This window comes from Melozone crissalis, unplaced genomic scaffold (genome assembly GCF_028551555.1).
Source record: "Melozone crissalis strain CALT ecotype California unplaced genomic scaffold, PUWL_Pcris_2 ptg000045l_1, whole genome shotgun sequence".
NCBI lineage: Eukaryota > Metazoa > Chordata > Aves > Passeriformes > Passerellidae > Melozone > Melozone crissalis.
In genome coordinates, this window is record NW_026535823.1 from 7,039,984 (window position 1) to 7,060,337 (window position 20,354).

A 20,354-nucleotide genomic window follows, 5' to 3' on the forward strand; every position below is an offset into this window, starting at 1 on the left:
CCCCAAATTAATTACTTCCAAACTTAACACATACATGTTACAAAACTCACCTCTACCAATTTTTGATACTGTCCCGGTATTATCACTACCCTAATAGCTTCAATATCAGTTTAAATACAAATACTTGTAACACATCATTTTCCAATTAACTAAGCTCTCTACTCCTGCAAACAGATGCAGTTATTCCCTGATTAAGTACTCAGAACTTTTGGTTACTTTGTGCTTCCTAAAAATAGATCCAGTCACAGAAGTACAAGCATCAAAGTTATCTTACAGACACTCCATGCATCCTCAGACACTGAAACAGCAAATTTAAATACCAAAACACCAACCACAGAACAGCATTTTGGGCTATTGACCAGCAGAAAATGTGTCTTGGATGCTTTAACCAACCAAGTCATTGGAAACTAGTGATTTAAGTTCTTCTAGCTCCACGGCAAACCAAAGGCAAAATTTTAATAAGCTGCTCCTGAGTTAACATCTTGTATTTCGAGTATTGCCTGGAGCCAGAGTCCAAGTCTGAATGACAAGTCTGTAGCAATGTGAGGCAGCACAAACTGCAGCAGTGTAGTTTGCAGCAAGGGCATGTGATCCTTCCAAAGTCTTCTAGCAGAGGATTTAAGAAAAAATTAAACTATCTCCGATACTTCAGAATGGTAAATGGCTGTAACAACAGACTTAATGACTAAATTTAGACCCTGAGCACAGCTTTAAGCCCCAGTTATCCATACCAGAGTAGAACAATAAGGAGCAATTTTTATTCCTCCTCTTCCCACTCCTCCTGTAGGGGAGGAGGATGAGAACAGACAGCATGCACAGGCATGGCAGTGACCAGCACTTCTCCTTAGGGCAGATCGTGCTTAGCACCAGGGATGTGAACAGTCAAAACACCTTAAAATGGACATTAGGGAGCCCCAAAGGTACACAGGGGCATGAGATAAGCAAAGGTACAGCCTGACAAAGCAGATCACAGGAACTCTGTGCTCAGTACATCCTGCTCCACACAGATTTAAGGACTGGTAACTAGTTAAGCTTCCAGATGTCACAGTGACCATCGAGTCACCTTGGTGTTAGGTTAGCCCCAGCTGGTGCCTGCTGTGTGTGCCCAGAGTGCTCAGCTCTGAGAACAAGCACTCCTGGCAGCCATATGTTTCTGGTCTGCTAGGAGAAGTCCAGGCTCTGCTGAGCAAATAACAGAAAAATCAATGGCAACCTCTGCTGGCTGGTTCTAGACACAGGTAAAATGTGTGCTCTAAAGAAATTTTAACTGAAGGGACAAAGGGGTTCAAAAGCAGGGAAGTTTGACTTGTTTGGGAATATAAGCAGTCTTCCTTCATCTCCTTCACTTCACTTTTTCAAAAAAAACAGTCATGCTGCCAGCTGCCAGTGGCTTTATCACCTGAGTCACTCGCTGTAAACTGCACCATGCTCACAGCACTAAGTTGTACTCTTTTATGTATGTTTAGAGGAATATATGTAAGTGAAATATATTTAAGTGAAAATTAATCAGAAATCAGCTAGTCCTGATGAAACTGTGCAGTTACAGAGGGAATTCTACAAAATATAGCAATACCAGACTGTTGTATCAGAGACAGCACGTTAAAAGCTCTACGGCAAGTTTTTTAATTTGGAGATTAGGGGCACATTTGGGCCTCTGGCAGGGTTTTAAATAAAACCTGCTTCAGGATTTTTTCTAATTTGTGTTTTAAGAAAAGGAAGTGAGGAAGAGATAAGTTCTATTGGAAGAACTGCCTTACTGTCATCAAGGCAGCATCCCACATGGTGCACATGTTTCCACACCTGGTTACATCCAGCCGGTGGACCTCAGCACTCTTCAGACCCAACAGAAGGAGCAATTCCTCATCTTCTTTATAAATTACACCAGCTACAAACAATACAAATCACCACACAAACCATAAGGCTCACACCATCTGATCCTGCTGAAAACAGAGGGGATGTGGCAGGAGCACGAGCTTTGTATATGCAAAGCAAGGCAATGAAAGCAGTGGTGATGTGTGACCCTGAAAGGAAACCAGATAAAGCTTCTCAGACAGAAAAAGTCCATATGGAATGAGATTTAGAAGTTCCAAGCAAGAAAACAATCTATTAGTCATTCTGTTTGAAAAGGAATAGCAATATTTGTTTGCTAAATCCTTTGTTGTAAGAAAATAAGATTGGTAGAAGCAATCCCTGCAGTGCACAAAGCAGCATCTCAGTCATACCACCCATTTCTAGTTTGAAGTCTTCCCTTGTTAAATTATTGGATGGTCAGCTGGATTAAATGGACAAAAATAATTTCTGTAAAATCTCTCTGAAAGGCATTGATGAGAGTAAGGAGGTCGAGCTGAGTGAGGGATAAGGAACACAGTAGTTATTTATTTGGATGCAGACCAGAATGACAGTGTTGATATACATACCAGCTCATCAAATTCTATTTTTTCTGCCCAACTCTTTTTTTTTTGTTATTTTACAGTATTTTTTCCTTTTACATACTTTCTCCTAAGCCTAAAGTATAAAGGTGTTCCTTCAGGTTGCTTTTTTAAAAATCTTAACTACCTCTGGCATTATTTACTTTTACATGTATCTTATGGACACCCTGGTTTTGTTTTTAATGCCTCCAGAACAATTCTATTCTATAAAGCTTGCATTTGTAGTGCAGCTTAAAAGCAGCAGAGAACAAAGGAAAAATAATTTGTTGCCTTAAAAATTGTGTGTGCGTGTATGTGTGCATAGATAGGGTTTTCTACATCATACTGGTGTTTGAAGTTGCTCTATGAAGTCACATTAGTGCTGTATTTAAGGCAGAAATGTGTTCTATTTGTTATTTGGAATATAAAGCCTCTTCCCCAGATCCACCCACTCCAGCTGTCTATTTAAAACCTGCTGGAGAGCTCGCGCTCACTCAGAACACACGGGGACTGTGACCTCAGTGCAGGCATATGATGAGACATAACAAGTGTCTATATATTTATAAATAAACCCATTATTTTTTCTCAAAACAAGCTTGGGCTTCTCAAACCCCTCACACCCTGTAGATACCATCTGACCCGATGTCTTGCTCCAAAGCGGGGGGACAAAGTTCTAAGTCAGGTCCAACACCAAATTTAAGCCAAGTTGTGCTGGGCTCTACATTCAGCTGAGCCATGAACCTCTTCAAGGATGGAGTTTTCACACTGAGCCACTGTTCCAATGCCTCATTCTCCCTGTAAGTCTCACCAGCAGCTCAGAACTTTTCTTGCTGTGGTTTGACTCATCCTCATCAAGACTAAACACACTTGGGCCAGTGGCAAAAACCCGCAAGTGTCAGCAGTGAAGGAAACAGTATATTGTAGAATATGTACGAATATATATATATTCTATATATAAATATATATATTCTACATATGGAACATATATTCTGAAGGAATATATATTCTATATATAGAATATATATATTCATTTATAGAATATAAGGCATATATTAATCTATAGAATTGATTAATATATTCATATATATCCATATTTAGAATATAAGACATTTTATAGATTATATTCTACATATATATAGACTATATATATTATATATATTCTATATATAGATTATATATATATCTAATATATATAATATATAGATGAATATATTCTATAGATGAATATATTAATATATATAATATCTATATATAATATATATATTCCTTCAGAATATACTGAAGGAAGCAGTATATTGTAGAAACTTTTAAACCATTTCTCCACCTGCTAGTCCTATTTTTCAGTTTTGCTATCAGAGACAAGTTCTTTTCCTTCTCCCTCCCAACCTATGCTCCTAAAGCATGCCATAAATCATTTTACACTGCTATGGCTCATGTAGCTGGTGCTGCAAGAAAGATCAAGAGACATCAGGTACAGCTGCAGCTCTGAAATGCAGATGCTCTTGTGGAGCACTCACCTCCTGGTACAGGAAAAAAGTCAGCACAGGCCTTTTCTGCAAAACTGGACTTGGCGGCAGCAGCAGAGCAGGCTCTGTAAGGTGGGGCAGAAGGAAGAGGCTGGTATAATCTGGAGTCAAGGGTGGGGGCAGTTCAGGAGAATGCAGCCTGATCCTCTGCTGCACTCACAGCCCAGTCCTTTTCCAGCACTGTTTCCAATGATGCAAATATTAGCCCGCATCACACAAGTGTTAGGTAATTAGGATGCTGTGATGCAGAACAAGAAGAAATGGGCAAATAAATTTTTTTATGTCAGTCAGTGGAGAGAGATGGGCATTCACATTTGCAAGTTTATTGTGCAGTCTTTTCATGCTGTTAAGCAATAATTACATCAAATGCTTCTAAAGTTTGAAACTTTCAAATTATTCCTAATATTATTCATGTATTTAATAAATATTATGCAAGCTTTTGGAATAAATTGCTACAATCTCCTTTTAAACATTACTGCCTGTGATCTCATGGATTAGATTTCATAGCTTCACAGAATGATTTGGGTTGGAAAGAATTTTAAAGATAATTTTGTTCCAACCCTCCCCACCATGGGCAGGGATGCCATTCAAAGATGCATACAAAGCAAATATTTTTCTGAATTTCTGAATTCTAGCTTCCCTCAAGATGATATTGATGGTCCTACAACAAATTGAATCCACTTTACAAGCTCAATCCAGATAACAAATATCACCAAACTCCTGTGCCCTGAATCGATGGAAATAGAACTCTGTGCAATAAACTATCAATCAAGAAGGGAATTTACTTCAGGGAAATGCTGTGCAGCCAACTGAATGGTGATAATTAACATTTTTCAGGAGCCAAAGAACATTTGCTTTCAACAGCACATAAGCTACAGAAGGATGCTATTTACTGACTGACCATATATGATAAGAAGTGGCAGATAAACTTAGGATGGTACAAAAAGCAAAAATTTAAACATGTGCCCTCTGACAGTTTCATGCATGTGCCACTTACATTAAACCACCTGCTCTTCCACTAGCAGCAGTTTGAAAAACAAAAAGAAAAGAATACTGACAAAACTTACTATCCCTTAATGCTCCCCTCTTTCAAGGGACAATAAAAATATTAAATCACAGGACAAAGCAATTAAGAGAACTGTAAATGAAGAAATGCTGAAATGTAGACAATAGTCTGCACAGTGCAGGCAGTATTGCCCTTTCATGTGGGAATAATTTTTTGTATTTCAAAATAATACATAAGAGATTTTAGTACTGCATTCATTCAAACCTTTTACATACATCTTTTGACATAGCTGTACTTTTATTAATACTTTTGTCTGTGTGAAGCCAGGAATTGCAGTCCATAGATATTGGTATTCTAAAAGCATATTTCAAGTGGGCACCAAGAAACTATATGCTGAAAAGGATTCCAGCTTGCCTGGCAGGAGCATAAGCTCAGTCAGTATTAGCAGTAGTTCCATTTCAGCAGAGCTAGAATAAGAAACTTTAAAGCTATTTAAAACAAAAATCCCAAACATTGTGATCGCCTGCTTCAATTTTTCACACACTGCAAGCTAAACATTTTTCTTAGACTACACCATGACCTTTTAAAAGGCAAGCGATTTTGATTTAATGAGTTCAACTGATGAATAATTTATCACAGCGTTAATTAGGCAGCAAACTTGTAGGGCCCATGCAAAAGCAACTACAAAGAACACGAGGATTGAACCCACATACACCTGTCCTTCAAAACCAAAACTCTGGATGTTCCACTTGAGTCTAATTCTCTCTTCTTAGTACTCTAAGTATTTTCTTCTAGTAGTTCTTAGTGAACTGCCAGCTCTTATGTGACAAACTCACTCTGACAGCAAGAAGAGATTAAAATCCTCTCTCCATGGATGTGGCTCGGGTTAAACCACCATAGAGCATCCTCCCAGAACATCCAGTCTAACCCAGACAGGCTGGCTGGAAACACGTGCCTGCTCACACTAACAATTTATGCTTTACTTGATTACAGAATTGACACATTCCACCAGAAACTGTTCCTTTAATAGATTTCTTTAAAAATAGTTCTTCCTCAAGGACACGAGAGGTGGCTCAGAAAAGCACTGAACAACCAGGATCATTTAGAGGATGAAGGCACAGCTCTAGCTGTTGGTAGGGGCAGAATCAGTTCAGAACTAAAGAGCTGCTATTTGTTTTAGTGCAGGGTCTACTGGGGAGCAGGTGGTACCAACCTCAAATCCCAGTAAATCCAATTCCACTACTTCGTGAGAACAAAAAAGCTAAAAATAAAGTAAATAGTGGATTTTTAAGACTATTTTAAACTAAGTGTTACTCAGGATTACTATTCTACCACATTGTGAAGAAATAGGAAAGAGGAACATGAGAAGGATATGGCACAATAACTATTTATAACCTGAAGGGTGGCACAATTTCTTTTTATGGATTTTAAGCTCAGCTTCATTTAGACAAAATCTTCCTCCCAGCTGGAAGTGCTGAAGAGGTATCACTTCTGTTCTCCTCCAGCATGGATCTAAACACACTTGCATCAATATCCATATATGAGAAAGGACAAGGAATAGCTTCCTGCTGAGAATGATCTATAGGGAAAATGTTGCCAGTAACAGTGGAAGAACATTCCTGGGTAACTCACAGACATGGAATCCAGAAATGAGAGGTGTTAGGAAAATGCCACTGAAAGCAAGAATTACTGACTTACTGACTTTCCCCCCTACAGCCCTGAGTTAAAAATTAGCTAATTAAAATTTATAAAGTCATCATACATCTGATAACTATTTTTCAAGATTAATGACATCTAAATACATTCAACTTCCAATAACTAGCAAATTTTGTCTTATTAGATAATGAGGACATTTATATTTATAGCCAGAAATTGGCACATGTAAAATGTTATGTGAGCTAAGAAATCATTTATTCTAGAAAAAATACCAAACCTGTTATTATCTGCCATATCTTAAAAAAACTGAAATCAAATATATACTTGATTAGAACTAGGAAAAAGTTAAATATAAAGACGACATCTACAAATCCTATCAGGAAATGGAGAAGTCAAATCTATAGATTACATTCAAGGCCAACTTCTTTCACCAATATTAAATTCCCACACAAACCTCTCCCCTCTGCTCAAGATTATGGCTTGAAGCTGGAAATCAATCTCTTTGTTCATATATTTTAAAGATATATTGCACCAGACTGCCCCAAACATGCTGAACAAAACACTGCCTCTTACTCAGTGACTTTACAGACATTCTGTATATTGGAAAAAAGATATTAGAAATTGTCCTCTTAACAGCTAAGGTTTTCTAATAACACTAACTAAAAGAAAAAAGAATGAGGAAAAGCAATTTTTTTTACAAAGAAAGGTTTTAAACAAGTAGAAATTATTTGAAGAAAATGATTTGCATTCATTTTTCTGCCTAAGTTATGAAAATGCTCAGTAGTCAGAAAAAATGCCATAGAAATGGAATAAGGCTAGATTTAAAAAAGCCTTATTTTTCAGCTAATGTTCTAACCCAAGTGCTCACAGGGGATGAGCTTTAACACATTTCCTTTCCCCCCAAGAAGGTTCTTTATAAAACAAAGCAAAAAGAAAGTAAGGGAAAATGATTACATTCAAAAAGCTATATTTTATTGTTATGGCAACTGATGTGCTAAAAATAAAGAAATAAAGTTGTTATGGCAACTAGAATTTTAAAGGCAGTCAAAAGTAGAATAATCAAACATTCTGCTGGCTTAAAATGTATCATCTATGACTCAATTTACAGGAAGAGCTTCAGAGACAGACGTTGGGTTTTTTGGGGGGATTCTGCTTTAGAGATCCCAATTAGTACAATTCCAGAGAACTCTAAGGAATGCAAGGAAGCATCTCAAGGTGAATAGAAAATTGCACATTGCAAGTTCTCACAGGAGGAAAAAACAAACATATTTTACCACTTCTCTGATGTGCAGTGACCTTACCTAGCTCCATAAAATGTACCAGAGAAGCTGTGGCTGCCCCTGGATCCCTGGAAGTGTCCAAGGCCAGGCCAGACAGGGCTTGGAGCATCCTGGGCTGGTGGAAGCTCTGCCTGCCCACCACAGCAGAGAGTGGACTGAAAATGAGATATCAAGTCCCTTTCAACCCAAACCATTCTAAAGATTCCACGATAAAGGTTACTTAATGATTTTAAATTAAGTACTGAAAGTCAGGAAGTACCAAAATTGATTTGTCTGAAGCAGCAGCGTTCTGTCTCTGTATGTACGGAATTTTAAAGGTGCCTATGACTACAAGATGATCATATCTTTAAATTTCTGATACATCCTTGATGACCATTTCAGGGCTCCTAATTATACAAGCACTTTCAATCTCAGAGAAATCTTCTCCTATCCATTATTCCTCAGACTGTCAAAACTGCTACTTCTATTTAAAATTAACAGTACTGTGTGCTCCGTGAAATATTTCTAAAGCCATACTGAGACAAGCCTTAATTAATAATAAGCAAAGTATTTGACAGATACTTCATGAAATTATGACTAGAAACAGTAACTTGTACTGGAAATATTTGCACTTAAACCATGTAGATAGCATGTGCTACGATCCCAGTGTAAGCTGGTATTTTAACACAGGATGTGTCTTTTATTTTGGCTTCACTGCACTGAAAATTAAGGTTGCTTCTAGGAGTACTTATATCTTTTTTTGACCCAGATGAAAAGTCTCTCACCACAATCCCCAAGAGCTTCCAATGAGCAGAACCAGCATGGAAAAAATAGAGCTCAAAGTCAGGTTCTTTTCTTGCGCTAAATGGAGAATAATAAGATTAATTTCTTATTGCAGCAAAAAATCAGATGTACACTGGAAATTCAGATAATACACAGGGCTGTGCAACAAGGTTAACACTGAAAATTCAAGTGGATTTCTGTAGTTTTGCTTCCCCAGCCCCAGTATTAATCCTTGAGGCTGGACACACAGTTAACTCATCTCCTCTCAAGCATCATGTGAAGCCAGCATTTCTACAAATGTAAATTATGTAGGTAAATATCTTACCTAATCTGTGACCAAGTCAACAGCTTCTGCAAAGGAAACTCCATGTACAATATTCACTCTATGTACATTTTCAGGAGTCAGGATAAATCTTAGACATGGGGATATAAAGACTTTAAATCCGAGGTTCAGAAATGTGTCTCTGCCTGGGCTAAAGGAGCCTGGCTGCCTGTTTCCAAGGCTTGTTGCTGACTCAACCAGACACTGCAGACAGTCCTGAAAAGACAACCAGCTACTGCTGCTCTGAGCTTTCTATGAAATTAACTTCCTCATTGTGTAATGGCCTAAACTTAATCAAGTGCATGGCTGCCTGAAATTCATGGTTTTGAGTTCAAAATAAATGAGCAGACATCCAAATATTACTCCTTGATTGCCAGCTGTGAAAATCCACTGCTGGCATTCAGCATCAGCATTCTTCTTGTATCAGGGGCAGCCATTCTGCACTGAACACATATACATGCATGTACAAAAGCATCACCAAAGAATACTCATTCTAGCATTTCTGGGTGTATTTTATGTTTATATATTTTCAAATGTCCATTAAAGAAGAATTGGAGAGTCTTTACTGAAAGGAAAAGGAAATCTAGACAAGTGACAACAAAGCCTAAAAGAACTTTCTGGAATCACATTTACAAACTCATGAAAGAAAGGGGGCATGGATCCAATAGGTAGCTCAAATTCCTCTGCCATACAGGCACCAAAAAGTGTAATTAGACTGCAATGGTACTGTAATTAACCTGCCTAAGGCTGCCTTACCCATCCATCCTGCCCAGCCCCAGTTCTTGCTCCCATCTCACCCTGACATCACCCCTGAACAATGATCTGCTCTGAGAGCGATGGGGGGGAGAAAATAATTTATTTAAACAATTTAAAATTGTTTAAATAAAACTCCACAATTACTGTGACTAGCCCTGCAAATGCTAGCTAAGGGTATAAAAACGAGACGGAACATGCAGTATAGGAAACTTCTTTTGGCAAGCACGCTGTCTGAAACTGCAATCCCCATTAATGACTATTTAGTTTTAATGCAGGCTGTATCTTGTACTACAGAGTCAAAAAAAAAAGGGTTGTATTTTGAAACTGGATTACTTTGAAGACAAACTACCGATCTGAAGACAGCTTTGTCATATGCAGGATATGATTAAAATATGTGATGCTCCATATCATCAGCATTTGGTTGTCAGCTTAAAAAGCAACTGATGAAAATCCTCAGCAAGAAAAAAAAAATCCTAGCTGCCAAAATATTTGTCTGTGTCCACAAAAACCTACATAAAAGATTGTTAGAAAGAGTACATGCAATAGCGGGCTGCAAACAATCTCCTTCTGGTTAGTTCACCTCAGCAGCTGCAAATTTACTTGCTGACAGGAGATATGACTCTTCATTTATATGACCATATTCATCACCGCAAAGGGAAAAAATTCCTTAATGGATACAGACTGTAAAGAAGATCTACAGGTTTCTAAACTCTTTTGAAGTGATTACTGTAAAATCTACCTTAATACTAGATCAGGCTCTTAGAAGAATATCCTACAGAACACATAAGTAACCCTGTCATTTGGGGTTTTATCATGAAGAAGTCATACATAAAGGTTCAGAATTCACTCCTATATCAAATTCCAGTTTGGATTTAAGAGATGTGTGTATCAATTCTGTGCACTTCAACATTTTACACATGCAGCTCAAGTTTTGCTGGGTTTGTTACTATTCCAATTGTTCTGAACTGCTGTCCACAGCTATGGTAAAACATGCTTTATTAAGTCTTGACCACCAGTGTTGGTGTTAAAGGCATTTTAAGAGACTTTAAACACCAAATGTTTGGATTCTTAGTGTTTCTTTCTAAGCATTTAAAGCACTCTTTAATTTTTATAGCATCAAATATTAACATACTGAAATATCAGCTGCCAATTTTCAACTGTTAGTTGAAATCAGCAACTAATAGGAAAAGGTGGTTTGCTCTCTCCAATAAAGGTATTTAAGATTTCTAAAGCTCCAGCTCTGGAGTGCTGCAGCCTCCTGAATGCCAGTTATGCAACCTTTATTTGAAAACAGAGACTTGTTAGGAAGAAGTGGATTGGAAAGAGGAATACCAAGAGCAAGTTGATTGCCTCAAACACAATTATCCCTCAGCAATCCCAGCTCTGGCAGTGGACACAGATATTACCTTTTCCTTCAGGTAAGCAGTGCCCTGTGCTAACACGGAAGATCATACCCACAGAATTCCATAAAGCAACACACCCTGCAGGGAACTTCTAAAACAATCCAGTTTTACTCAAATACTGAAAACCATGGTTTAAAATGTCTCTACTACAGCTGCTCTTTCAGCATTAGCATCATTACTGCTAGAGGGAAACAACACTGACTAACAAACCAACGTTCAAATTCAGCTGGGATATCTATTTATGTTTTATCCAGGAAGGAATAGCAGGGATTTTCAAACCAGCACTGAGGTGCCAAGTCCTAGCAGCTCTTACCACACTGTGAGGGAACAGCGAGGCAATGACACATCCCAATTCCATCCTACTTAAAAACCACTTGTTATCTGCATCAATATTCATATATCCTGAGCTTATGACACTAGCTGGTGCAATATCAATTCTTCCAGTAACCATCATTTAAACCTATTCAGGCCATAATACTGATACTCCTTTGGTTTCATCCCTGTTTGAAATGATGGGCAATTCAGCTCCCCTGGTTTGCAGATAATGGATCATAAATTCACACAGACAAAAGAGAACAGGCTCCAAGAGGGCACATGCAAATCTCATTTCTACTCCACCCCTTCAAATGTGTCAATTGAAGATACTTTAAGGGCAGAGAGGTCATACATCACCTCAAGAGCCAGGAATTGTATTCTGTTATTTTAATGTTCTTATATGTGATTATGTATGGAAAACAAGCTGCAGAAAAAATGCAGCAGAATATTTTATCATTTTATGCAAGCCATGAAAATAAAATACTACTGTGATATTTTCCACCTCAAGTACCATACAGAAACATTAATATTTAGATTACATAAAAATACAAATTACTAATTGATGCTCCTCCTTTATTTCCTGAAGGGATTTGTAACTAAACTGATTAATTCATTTGAAGATGAAGACTTAGCATAAGATTTTCCCTTTTGTGCACACAAAATTGAAAGACTTTTTCCAGATGAGTGCTAAATGAATCAAAACTTAGCAAATTAAATTCACCTTAGGGACATTTTATTCCTGAGTTTGTAAGAGAAACATTAACATTTGCTGTGGAACTAGGTACCCTGGTACATTTATCATAAACTAAACCTTTTATCTGAAGTCTGAATTTAAATGAAGCTATTTAAAGAATTAAAATTGTATCAACTTCTACTCTTCAGAGACAATAATTTTTCACTCATTTTTTGTAAGTATTTTCAGTTCCTATATACTTTATTGTCCCACAGTGTTGCAGCACCACTAAAATAATTCAAAGTACGTGACTGTAACTGTCAGCACCAACAGATCAGCTTACACCAAAAATGAAGCTTCCTATCACTCCAACCAGCAGAAGCTGATTTGTCTCTACAAACCACATTACATTACAAAACTATCAAGACTCTACTTGTCATGAAATGAATTACCTCAATTTAAGAGAAGACTTGAGTAACAGTCATCCTATCCTTATCTTTTGAGAAAAGGTGGGAAAAGTAAAACCTAAGAAACTGCCTATACATACAGAATTGCAAAGAAACAGGAAACTCAGAAAAAGTCATTAGTTCCTCCAGAATTATTCTGCTCAATGCCCAAGTGACTCATTCAAAAGGCAAAGTAACAGGTATTAGCTTTTTCTCTTTTCTATCAACTGAAAAAAAATTCACATTTTTATTACAATGATCATTGATCCTTATGTAATAGGATTTTTTACAGTTGTTTAGCATACTGCTATGCCATCCTTGATATCTATTTCCTTTAAAAGTCAAGGGAGACAACTCCTAATTGGTAAGGAGACAAAATAAATAAGCGAAACCAAAATAAATCTATTCCTTGCTAGGGAGGCCTAAACTCCCCCATTTTCAATCAGGACAAACAGATGCAGCATTCTGAACACAAATATTTCCTCCAAAAACTCTCTAATGTTTCAGTCCATTAACCAGCCTGCTGTGGCAGCTGGTGAACAGTCATCTTTTTAATTAGACACCCTTACTGATTAATTAGTCTCAGAACACTGAGCAGTGCAACCCTGCACGATGCCACTGGGACAAAAAATATTCCCCTCCTTAATGCTAACTTCGCATCCTTTGGTATGGCTGCAAATAAAAAGCTGGATTCATTTTCTACTCCCACTAAAATAGCCTTCCTGTGTAAGGAATTCTCTCAATTCCCAGCTAAACTGTTTGATACAAATTGTATTTCCTTCACACAAATGAAATAAATTAAAAATCTAAATGAACAAGACCACACAAACCTGGCATCAAGGCACCAGTTTCAAAGTCAACTGCATTTAATCTTCTTTGGATAGAAACAGTGACTCACTTGTGATCTCCTCAGTTTTCCTTTTCCTAACTATGCAAGCAAACTTGCAATAAAAATTAAAAAGCCTTAAAAATATTAAGTGTGAAACAAAGATGTGAATACCTTTTCATGTTTGAACAGTCTGGATAAATTAAAAATTGAAAATATAAACACATTCCTGCATTAGTTTTACATGAAAGTTAATCTTCAATCCTTGAAGCCCCGTCTGAAGACAGGTGCTCCAAGAAACAGATAATTAGTGTTAATTCAATACATGAAAGATTGTGTTTAAGCACATGGTAAAACTCCAACAACAGGATTTAGTATTTTCATCTATCCTATTTCTAACTTTTAATTTTGGACAAGACACAATTCCAGAAACATGCAATCTTAACTTCTGCGTTTTTTTTCTTTTGCTTTAAAAAAAAGATTTGTCTTGTAGGAATAAGCAAAAATAATGCTGGTGCAAACTGAACAGATAAACTACATATATTACCTCTAAATTGATTAATTTTATCCAGCCCCAAATCCAATCCATTTGCTCCACCTTCTGCAGCAATGGAAAATACTTTCCTATAATTGCTCACCATTGCATGAGAATTATACTGATGGAGTAGTGACACCCTTGATTAGTGCAATTTCAAATTATTAAATTACTGAGATCTGTTATTTTCATGCCTCTCAGAGACTGGAAGAATTCTTAGGATTTTTACTTATATGTGGAGTGCCTTGAAATGTTATTGCTCCAGAGACAAGCCACCAAAAAATACAGTCAGCAGAAAAAGCTGGGTTTTGGCCAAGTCTTCTGAAGCCTGACCCTTTAATTAGTTATTATCTCTAACTGTCCTGGGCACGCGCTCATATTGCCAAAGGAAATTATGACAATAAACAAATAATCCTATTTTTGGTTCTCTTACAAGTCATTTAGAAGGACAGCCATTCAATCTTTCTTTAAGAACTTCCACTCAATGTCACCACCCTGTTCAAAACGAGGCATTCTCTTTCCTAAAGAAACTTTCATTGTGTTGACTAATACAACACCACCAACCTCTGCTGTATCTGAGGCTCATTTTTCTGATCTTACTTAAAAATAATAATAATAAATTTAAAACAAATTCTGCTTCCTTAAACCACAGCAGTAGCTGCATTTAAAATAAATCTATATACGCTGTTGGATGAACATACAGTTCATTTCTTAAGGGAATTTCTATTGCAAACTGGAAGTCTTTTATGAATAAATCATACAGTTTAGAACCAGAAATGCTACCTTAAAACAGTCCACCCAAAAGTTTTCAAACTACAGAACATGAGTGACAGCCTCCTGTTCCTGTTCTCATTTTACTTACACTACTACACTCAGCTCTGACAGGAAATAAGTCTCACCCTAGAAATTCAGCACTGAGAATTCCTCCAAGAATGAAACCACCTCAAACAAAGAAGCAAAACTCTGATAATAAGCAAAGTAAGAGACAATAAATAAAACATCTGTCCCCATGGAGAGGCAACAAGCATTTTAGGCTAAGTTGCTGTATCACTGCCATCATGTGACAGCAAATTTCTCCTCATGCACACCGTGACAGTGCCTGACACCTGCTCTGACAAGAATACACTGGGGCAAGGGGAGCACCATCCTTGATTCCTACAGCAGACAATCACCACTCACTCCAGTCCTAAACAGGCTACACTGGGGCTTGGCAGTCACCAGTTTATCAGAGCTCTGAATACACCTCATCATGGAAAAATTCATTCCAGTCTCTGGAGAGGAAGCAGTGAAAATGAAATAATGCCAAGAAGGCAGGAGAAAACACTCTGTCAATGAATTGACCTCAGCTCGTGCACATTTTTCTATATTCTTTAATAAACAGATCAGACATGATTTTACAAAAGCTCTTTAAGTACAGTATTACCTCTTCATTATAACAAGCAGATTTTTCTCACTCTGATTTTATTTTCCTTGCAATAATTACATAAATAAAAATAGACATTTATCCCTACTGATGTGTATGTGACTTCTCCCTTCCTGTCAGGTGCCACGTGCAGCACTGTGAAGAGCCCGTGGCAAGGGAAGTAAGGCAGATTTTGATTGTCATACAGAACACATTTACATATATGTCAGAAATGTAACAGCTGCCAAATCACAACTCCCACTCTCTAAAATTGTATGCAAGGCCTATTATTGTGCTCCAGTCAAAATTCCTGAGCAGCTCATGGTAATCATCAAGCTGGAACTCAGCAGGAGACCTAAGAGAGTGCTTGTCAGTACTTGTGAGAGCACAAGGATTTCTTTCTCCCTTCCCTCCTGGAACTCCAAACTCACCTAGAGATGGAAAATGAATGCTCTGATCTAGGGAAGAGGGAACACAGCTCACCAGATCATTCCTGACAGACTTCTGGATTAGAGGACATGGAGGCCTTTTGGAGAAATAAGTGCAGCATTGACTTTTGTAAATGAGACATTTTATTTTGCTTTCAGTGCTGAATTGAGACTCTAAAACAAGCCCCAAATTACCCTCCCCTACAGAACACACTGCACTAAGCACTCCTGTAGCTGAGAAACTCTGCAGCAGGTTCCAGAGCTTTGCATACAGATGGATAAACACAGGATAAATGCACAGCCAGATTTCTTAGGTGATGGGACTGATAGCTGGCCAATCTAACACAGTACTGCTGCACAAGACTGGAACAGATCACCTAATGTGTCTACACCATGGTCTCTAAACTAAATTTAAATGCTGAGAGTCTGCTGTCACTGAGAGTATCACAAGGCACACATTTTTGGCGTGCCAACAACACAACTCTCACTAGTTTCACCAGAAGTTAATCAGTAACACTGTACAAAAATCAGAGTTTTCACCAGATTTTGCTCTGTCCCCAGAAGAGGCAACCATAAATCACATTTTCAGTACTAATAATTCTATGTATTGAGTTCATCTTTCAAGCTGTGACAGATTCATGGCAGAGATTTTTCTACTGGTCTCCAGTGCCCTGTTCCTCACAATTATCAATTTAACACAGGGGCGCAGGTCAGGCTGGATGAGCAGGGAAGGACTAGAGTGCTCAGAGAGCAGGCTCAGAGGGAGGATCTGATACTGGGACAGAACCTCAGGGACTGGGCAGCAATGGGGAGCTGTTTGAGGAGAGAGAGGTTCTGGGGATTGTGGGGTGTCAGTAGGCAATGGTGCAAGTTCACAGATGTTTGCACCACCTCCTACTTCTGATATTGAGCCCACTTCACTGCCAGGACTGCAAGTGCAGAGCATCACCAACTCTCCCCACTTCCCTAGGAGTGGCTCAGGAACAGAAATGTTCAAGGAATACACTGCTGAAATAATCAAGGCACCCACAAACACATCCAGCTTCCAGAAGAGAAACATCAAGCAAAATGACCAAAATACAAGGAGACAATGAATTTGTACAAACATATACATAAACTGAAAGAATCAAGATGAAAACGATGGATTTGATAGGAAGATTAAATAATTGTGGAAAAAATAAAGTTTGTGTTGTTGGTATATTAGCATAACAAAAATGCAGATAAAAGAAATCAGTTCTGCTTTCTCATACAGGAGAAGCAAGTGAACAGTCATTAATATCCAAACAATTCTGAAGTTTAACATTATTAAATTATTATTAGGTTATTATTGACAGACATACAACCAAGATTTTAGTAGCATCTACTACTAAAAGATATATATTACTCCTCTCTCTCCTTAATTCACATTACTGACATACCAAAATGAAACTGAAAAGTTCTGTTCACAGACGTAAATATCAGACAATAGTTCATTAAAAAAAAAATAAAATCATCTGACATTTTTTTCTGGAGCATCCCATACTAACTCTTTCCAAAGATGGGCCCTAGCTTTGGTATGACACAGACTCTCTCCTGTTCATTTCTTTCATGAATCTTTTACTGCCAAATGATGTGATTGCTAGCACTTTAGACAGACAGACTACAGAAGAAGTTTTGTCACTTCAGAAGGAAAATTATTCACTTTAGAAAAAAAACTCTGTTTGCATAAATGCTTCCGTTCAGTAGAGGATTTAAATTTTTCATCAGTAACACTGCAATATTTTATATTAAATACTGTATGAAATATCATCTTCCAAAATACTCATCACTGCAATATCTCTGCAGTGAAAAGGCCAAGTGTTACAAGGTATTTTTAAGGCACAAGGCCCCAACATCAAGATAAACCTTGCATTTTAGAAGTTTTCCATTCCCTCCTCCACCCTGAAACAAACGTCTCTCCCACTTTTGGAAAGCAGGAACAAATAATGGAGGTGGCTTTGATGCACCATACAGCTGACAGATGTCCTGTGAATGGTTTCTAATGAAAATATAACACAGTTACAACATCAAAATGAAAAATTTACACTAGGAAAACATTCTTCCTTCTTGGTAAAGAAAAAAGCAGCCACCAGGACAGCTCTCACACTGGGGATGCTTCTAAACTTCACAAGCATAATTAATTATGTCAAATAAGGAGGATAAGTAGCAAAACAATATGAAACCATTAGGAAATAAAAGTTTGAGAAACAACATCTACCCCAGAATTTCTGTGTGGACAGATAATTCATAAGCCAGGTACCAAATCCAGCACTTGCTGTGAGCAGCACACAAAATGATCCTCATCCACTTCGGTCATTAAAAGTTTACTGGAGACTGCTGCACTTCCCAGAGCTGGAACAGCCCTGCAGGTGCACAGCCTCAGAACCCCAACTCTGAGATTATCTGTGACACTGCACAGAGCTCCTCCCTTGTGCCATCACAGAGCTAACAGCTCCACAGACTCCTGAGAATGCTCACTGACTGCACCGATGGAATTGATTCCCAAAAGGATTCTCCTCTCTGCTCACCCATACAGCAAGGAGACTGGTTTTCTTCTAGGTTCAAATGCTTTTAACATTCTTTTTTAAAATAAACAACAGAAAGAAGAAATACTCAATTTTGTGCCATTTTGTTTGAATTTAAGAACTGAAACCCCTAAAATGAAGACAAACATAAAACAAACTTTTGAAAAAACAAAGTGATGGACGTGAGTTTATTAAAAAACCCACAAGGAAACATCTGAACAAGGTGATGTTCTTGTCACCAACACAGGAAGAGAACAGAAAGCTAAATGTCAAGCATTACTACAGATATAGGTCAGCAATTTCTACTGCTAATGCCATGCAGCAGGTACCCATGGCAGGAGGTAAAGTCACATAATCATAATTTCAGCTGCTTAAAACAAGTCAAACTGTTTCATTCTTCTGCCACCCTGCCACTGACTAAGATTGCTGCCCAGCAGAACGTATCTCCACCAAAGGAGAGTGGATAAAAGAAGGAAAGAACAAATAATAAATCCCATACCATTGTGATGAGCAATCTGTATTTGTCCAGCATTGCCTGGTTGTCATGGCATCCTGCCAGCAGCTGCCAGATCTCTGCCCTCAGTGCTTCTGGAACACCACTCTTCACCAGAGTGGATAGCCCATTTGGTCTCACAACAAGGTTATTGTGCCTGAAACAAAGATAATAATTTCCCTGTTATACTTCAACTACAGGAGTCAAAATAAAGATTAAAAACATTAAAAATCTTTAAAGTTATTCACTAAAGCAGAGTCAGCAATTGGCAACACAAAATTTTCTTCCACTGGTTACAGTAGTTAGTGTTTGTCAGGTGGAAAGCAAAAACTCTGCAAGGATTTACAGTAAGAACCAGTGGCAAAATGTAGTGATATCTAAATTCTCTAGGTGTGGAGACATCAGGGAAAATTAGGAATAAGCAGCTGCAGAAATTGAAATAAGCTGGCTAATAAAGAACAACTTGAATTGAAAAAGAAAAATATGCCATCTGTGCAGACAAATTTAAATATTTGTTCAACATATATATTTAGCTCTGGTTCAGAAAAATAAATTAAAAATAACTTAAGCTGTACAGAAAAACAAATTTTGGAAAACAAAAGACAATTAAACAGTAGCATTATGAAGACTGAGGTTCTATTTCCACGCTTCATGCCAAAGACTGCTTCAAGTGCCACAAACATGAACACTTGCACACACATTTGTACAATCCTACTACCTCAACAGTACCTCAAATAAATCTGCCTGTTGGTCTGAGCTGGTGCTCAGACACACACACAAAACAAGAAATGCAGGAATACAAAAGTCACTGCACATGCACAATATTACAGAACTTTCCGTCAAAGATGTTGCAAAGCTCTTTTGGACATACCAGTATTGGCTGATCTAGATATAAACCCTCTTAGACTCATGACAATTTTCAGAACAATGCAGCAGAAGGCTGCCCAAACTGATTTTTGGCTCTCTCTGCGGTAGGAAGTGCTGTGCTCTCCAAGTGCTTTGACCACTGTGGTGTCTTCCGAGCTCTCTTGGAAGCACAGTAGTGAGAGTGGCTGTTTAGCCAAATGCCAGCAATCCATGATTAATTAAATCACCTGCAACTTGAGCCTGGATTTGCAGTGAATGTTTAGAGTACTCAATCTACGAAAAAGGTCATTAGGACATGAACAGGTTATCACTGCTGTTTAAATAAAAAAGATACTCTAAGCTATTTCATTTTCCTATGCTTTGGGGATGATATCCCTATATTTCCAAATGGCCTGAGAACTAAAAAAAACAAGTATGTGATTACATAACACCCTTATTCTTTAAGAAAACAATAATTATTTTTATTTTTAAATGTGCAGTGCAGTACAAGTAATTTTATCCTTATCTTCATCCCTCAGATACCCAAATAAAAACTAGTTCCTTTTATCTTTTTCAGTCCATTTTGTAGTCAGTCACATTAGCTCAACAGTCTTGTGATGGGAAAGAGCTAGAAAGAAAACCAATATTCACAGAAATATTAAAAGCACTAAACACTTAAAGGACTAGCACTGGTTCAGAGGAGGCCACAGAGATGTTCCAATGGCTGG

General features: G+C 37.7%; 1 protein-coding gene across 3 annotated transcripts in view; it reads right to left on the reverse strand.

The window, feature by feature from the left end:
* The window catches only part of RABGAP1L (RAB GTPase activating protein 1 like), a 225,455-nt gene that overhangs the window by 153,450 nt on the left and 51,651 nt on the right, over positions 1–20,354 (reverse strand). For all 3 annotated transcript variants that reach the window (XM_054286067.1, XM_054286068.1, XM_054286069.1), the window contains exon 13: positions 18,787–18,937. In XM_054286067.1, coding sequence (XP_054142042.1) covers positions 18,787–18,937 — 151 coding nt within the window. The remainder of the gene's footprint in view (positions 1–18,786; positions 18,938–20,354) is intronic.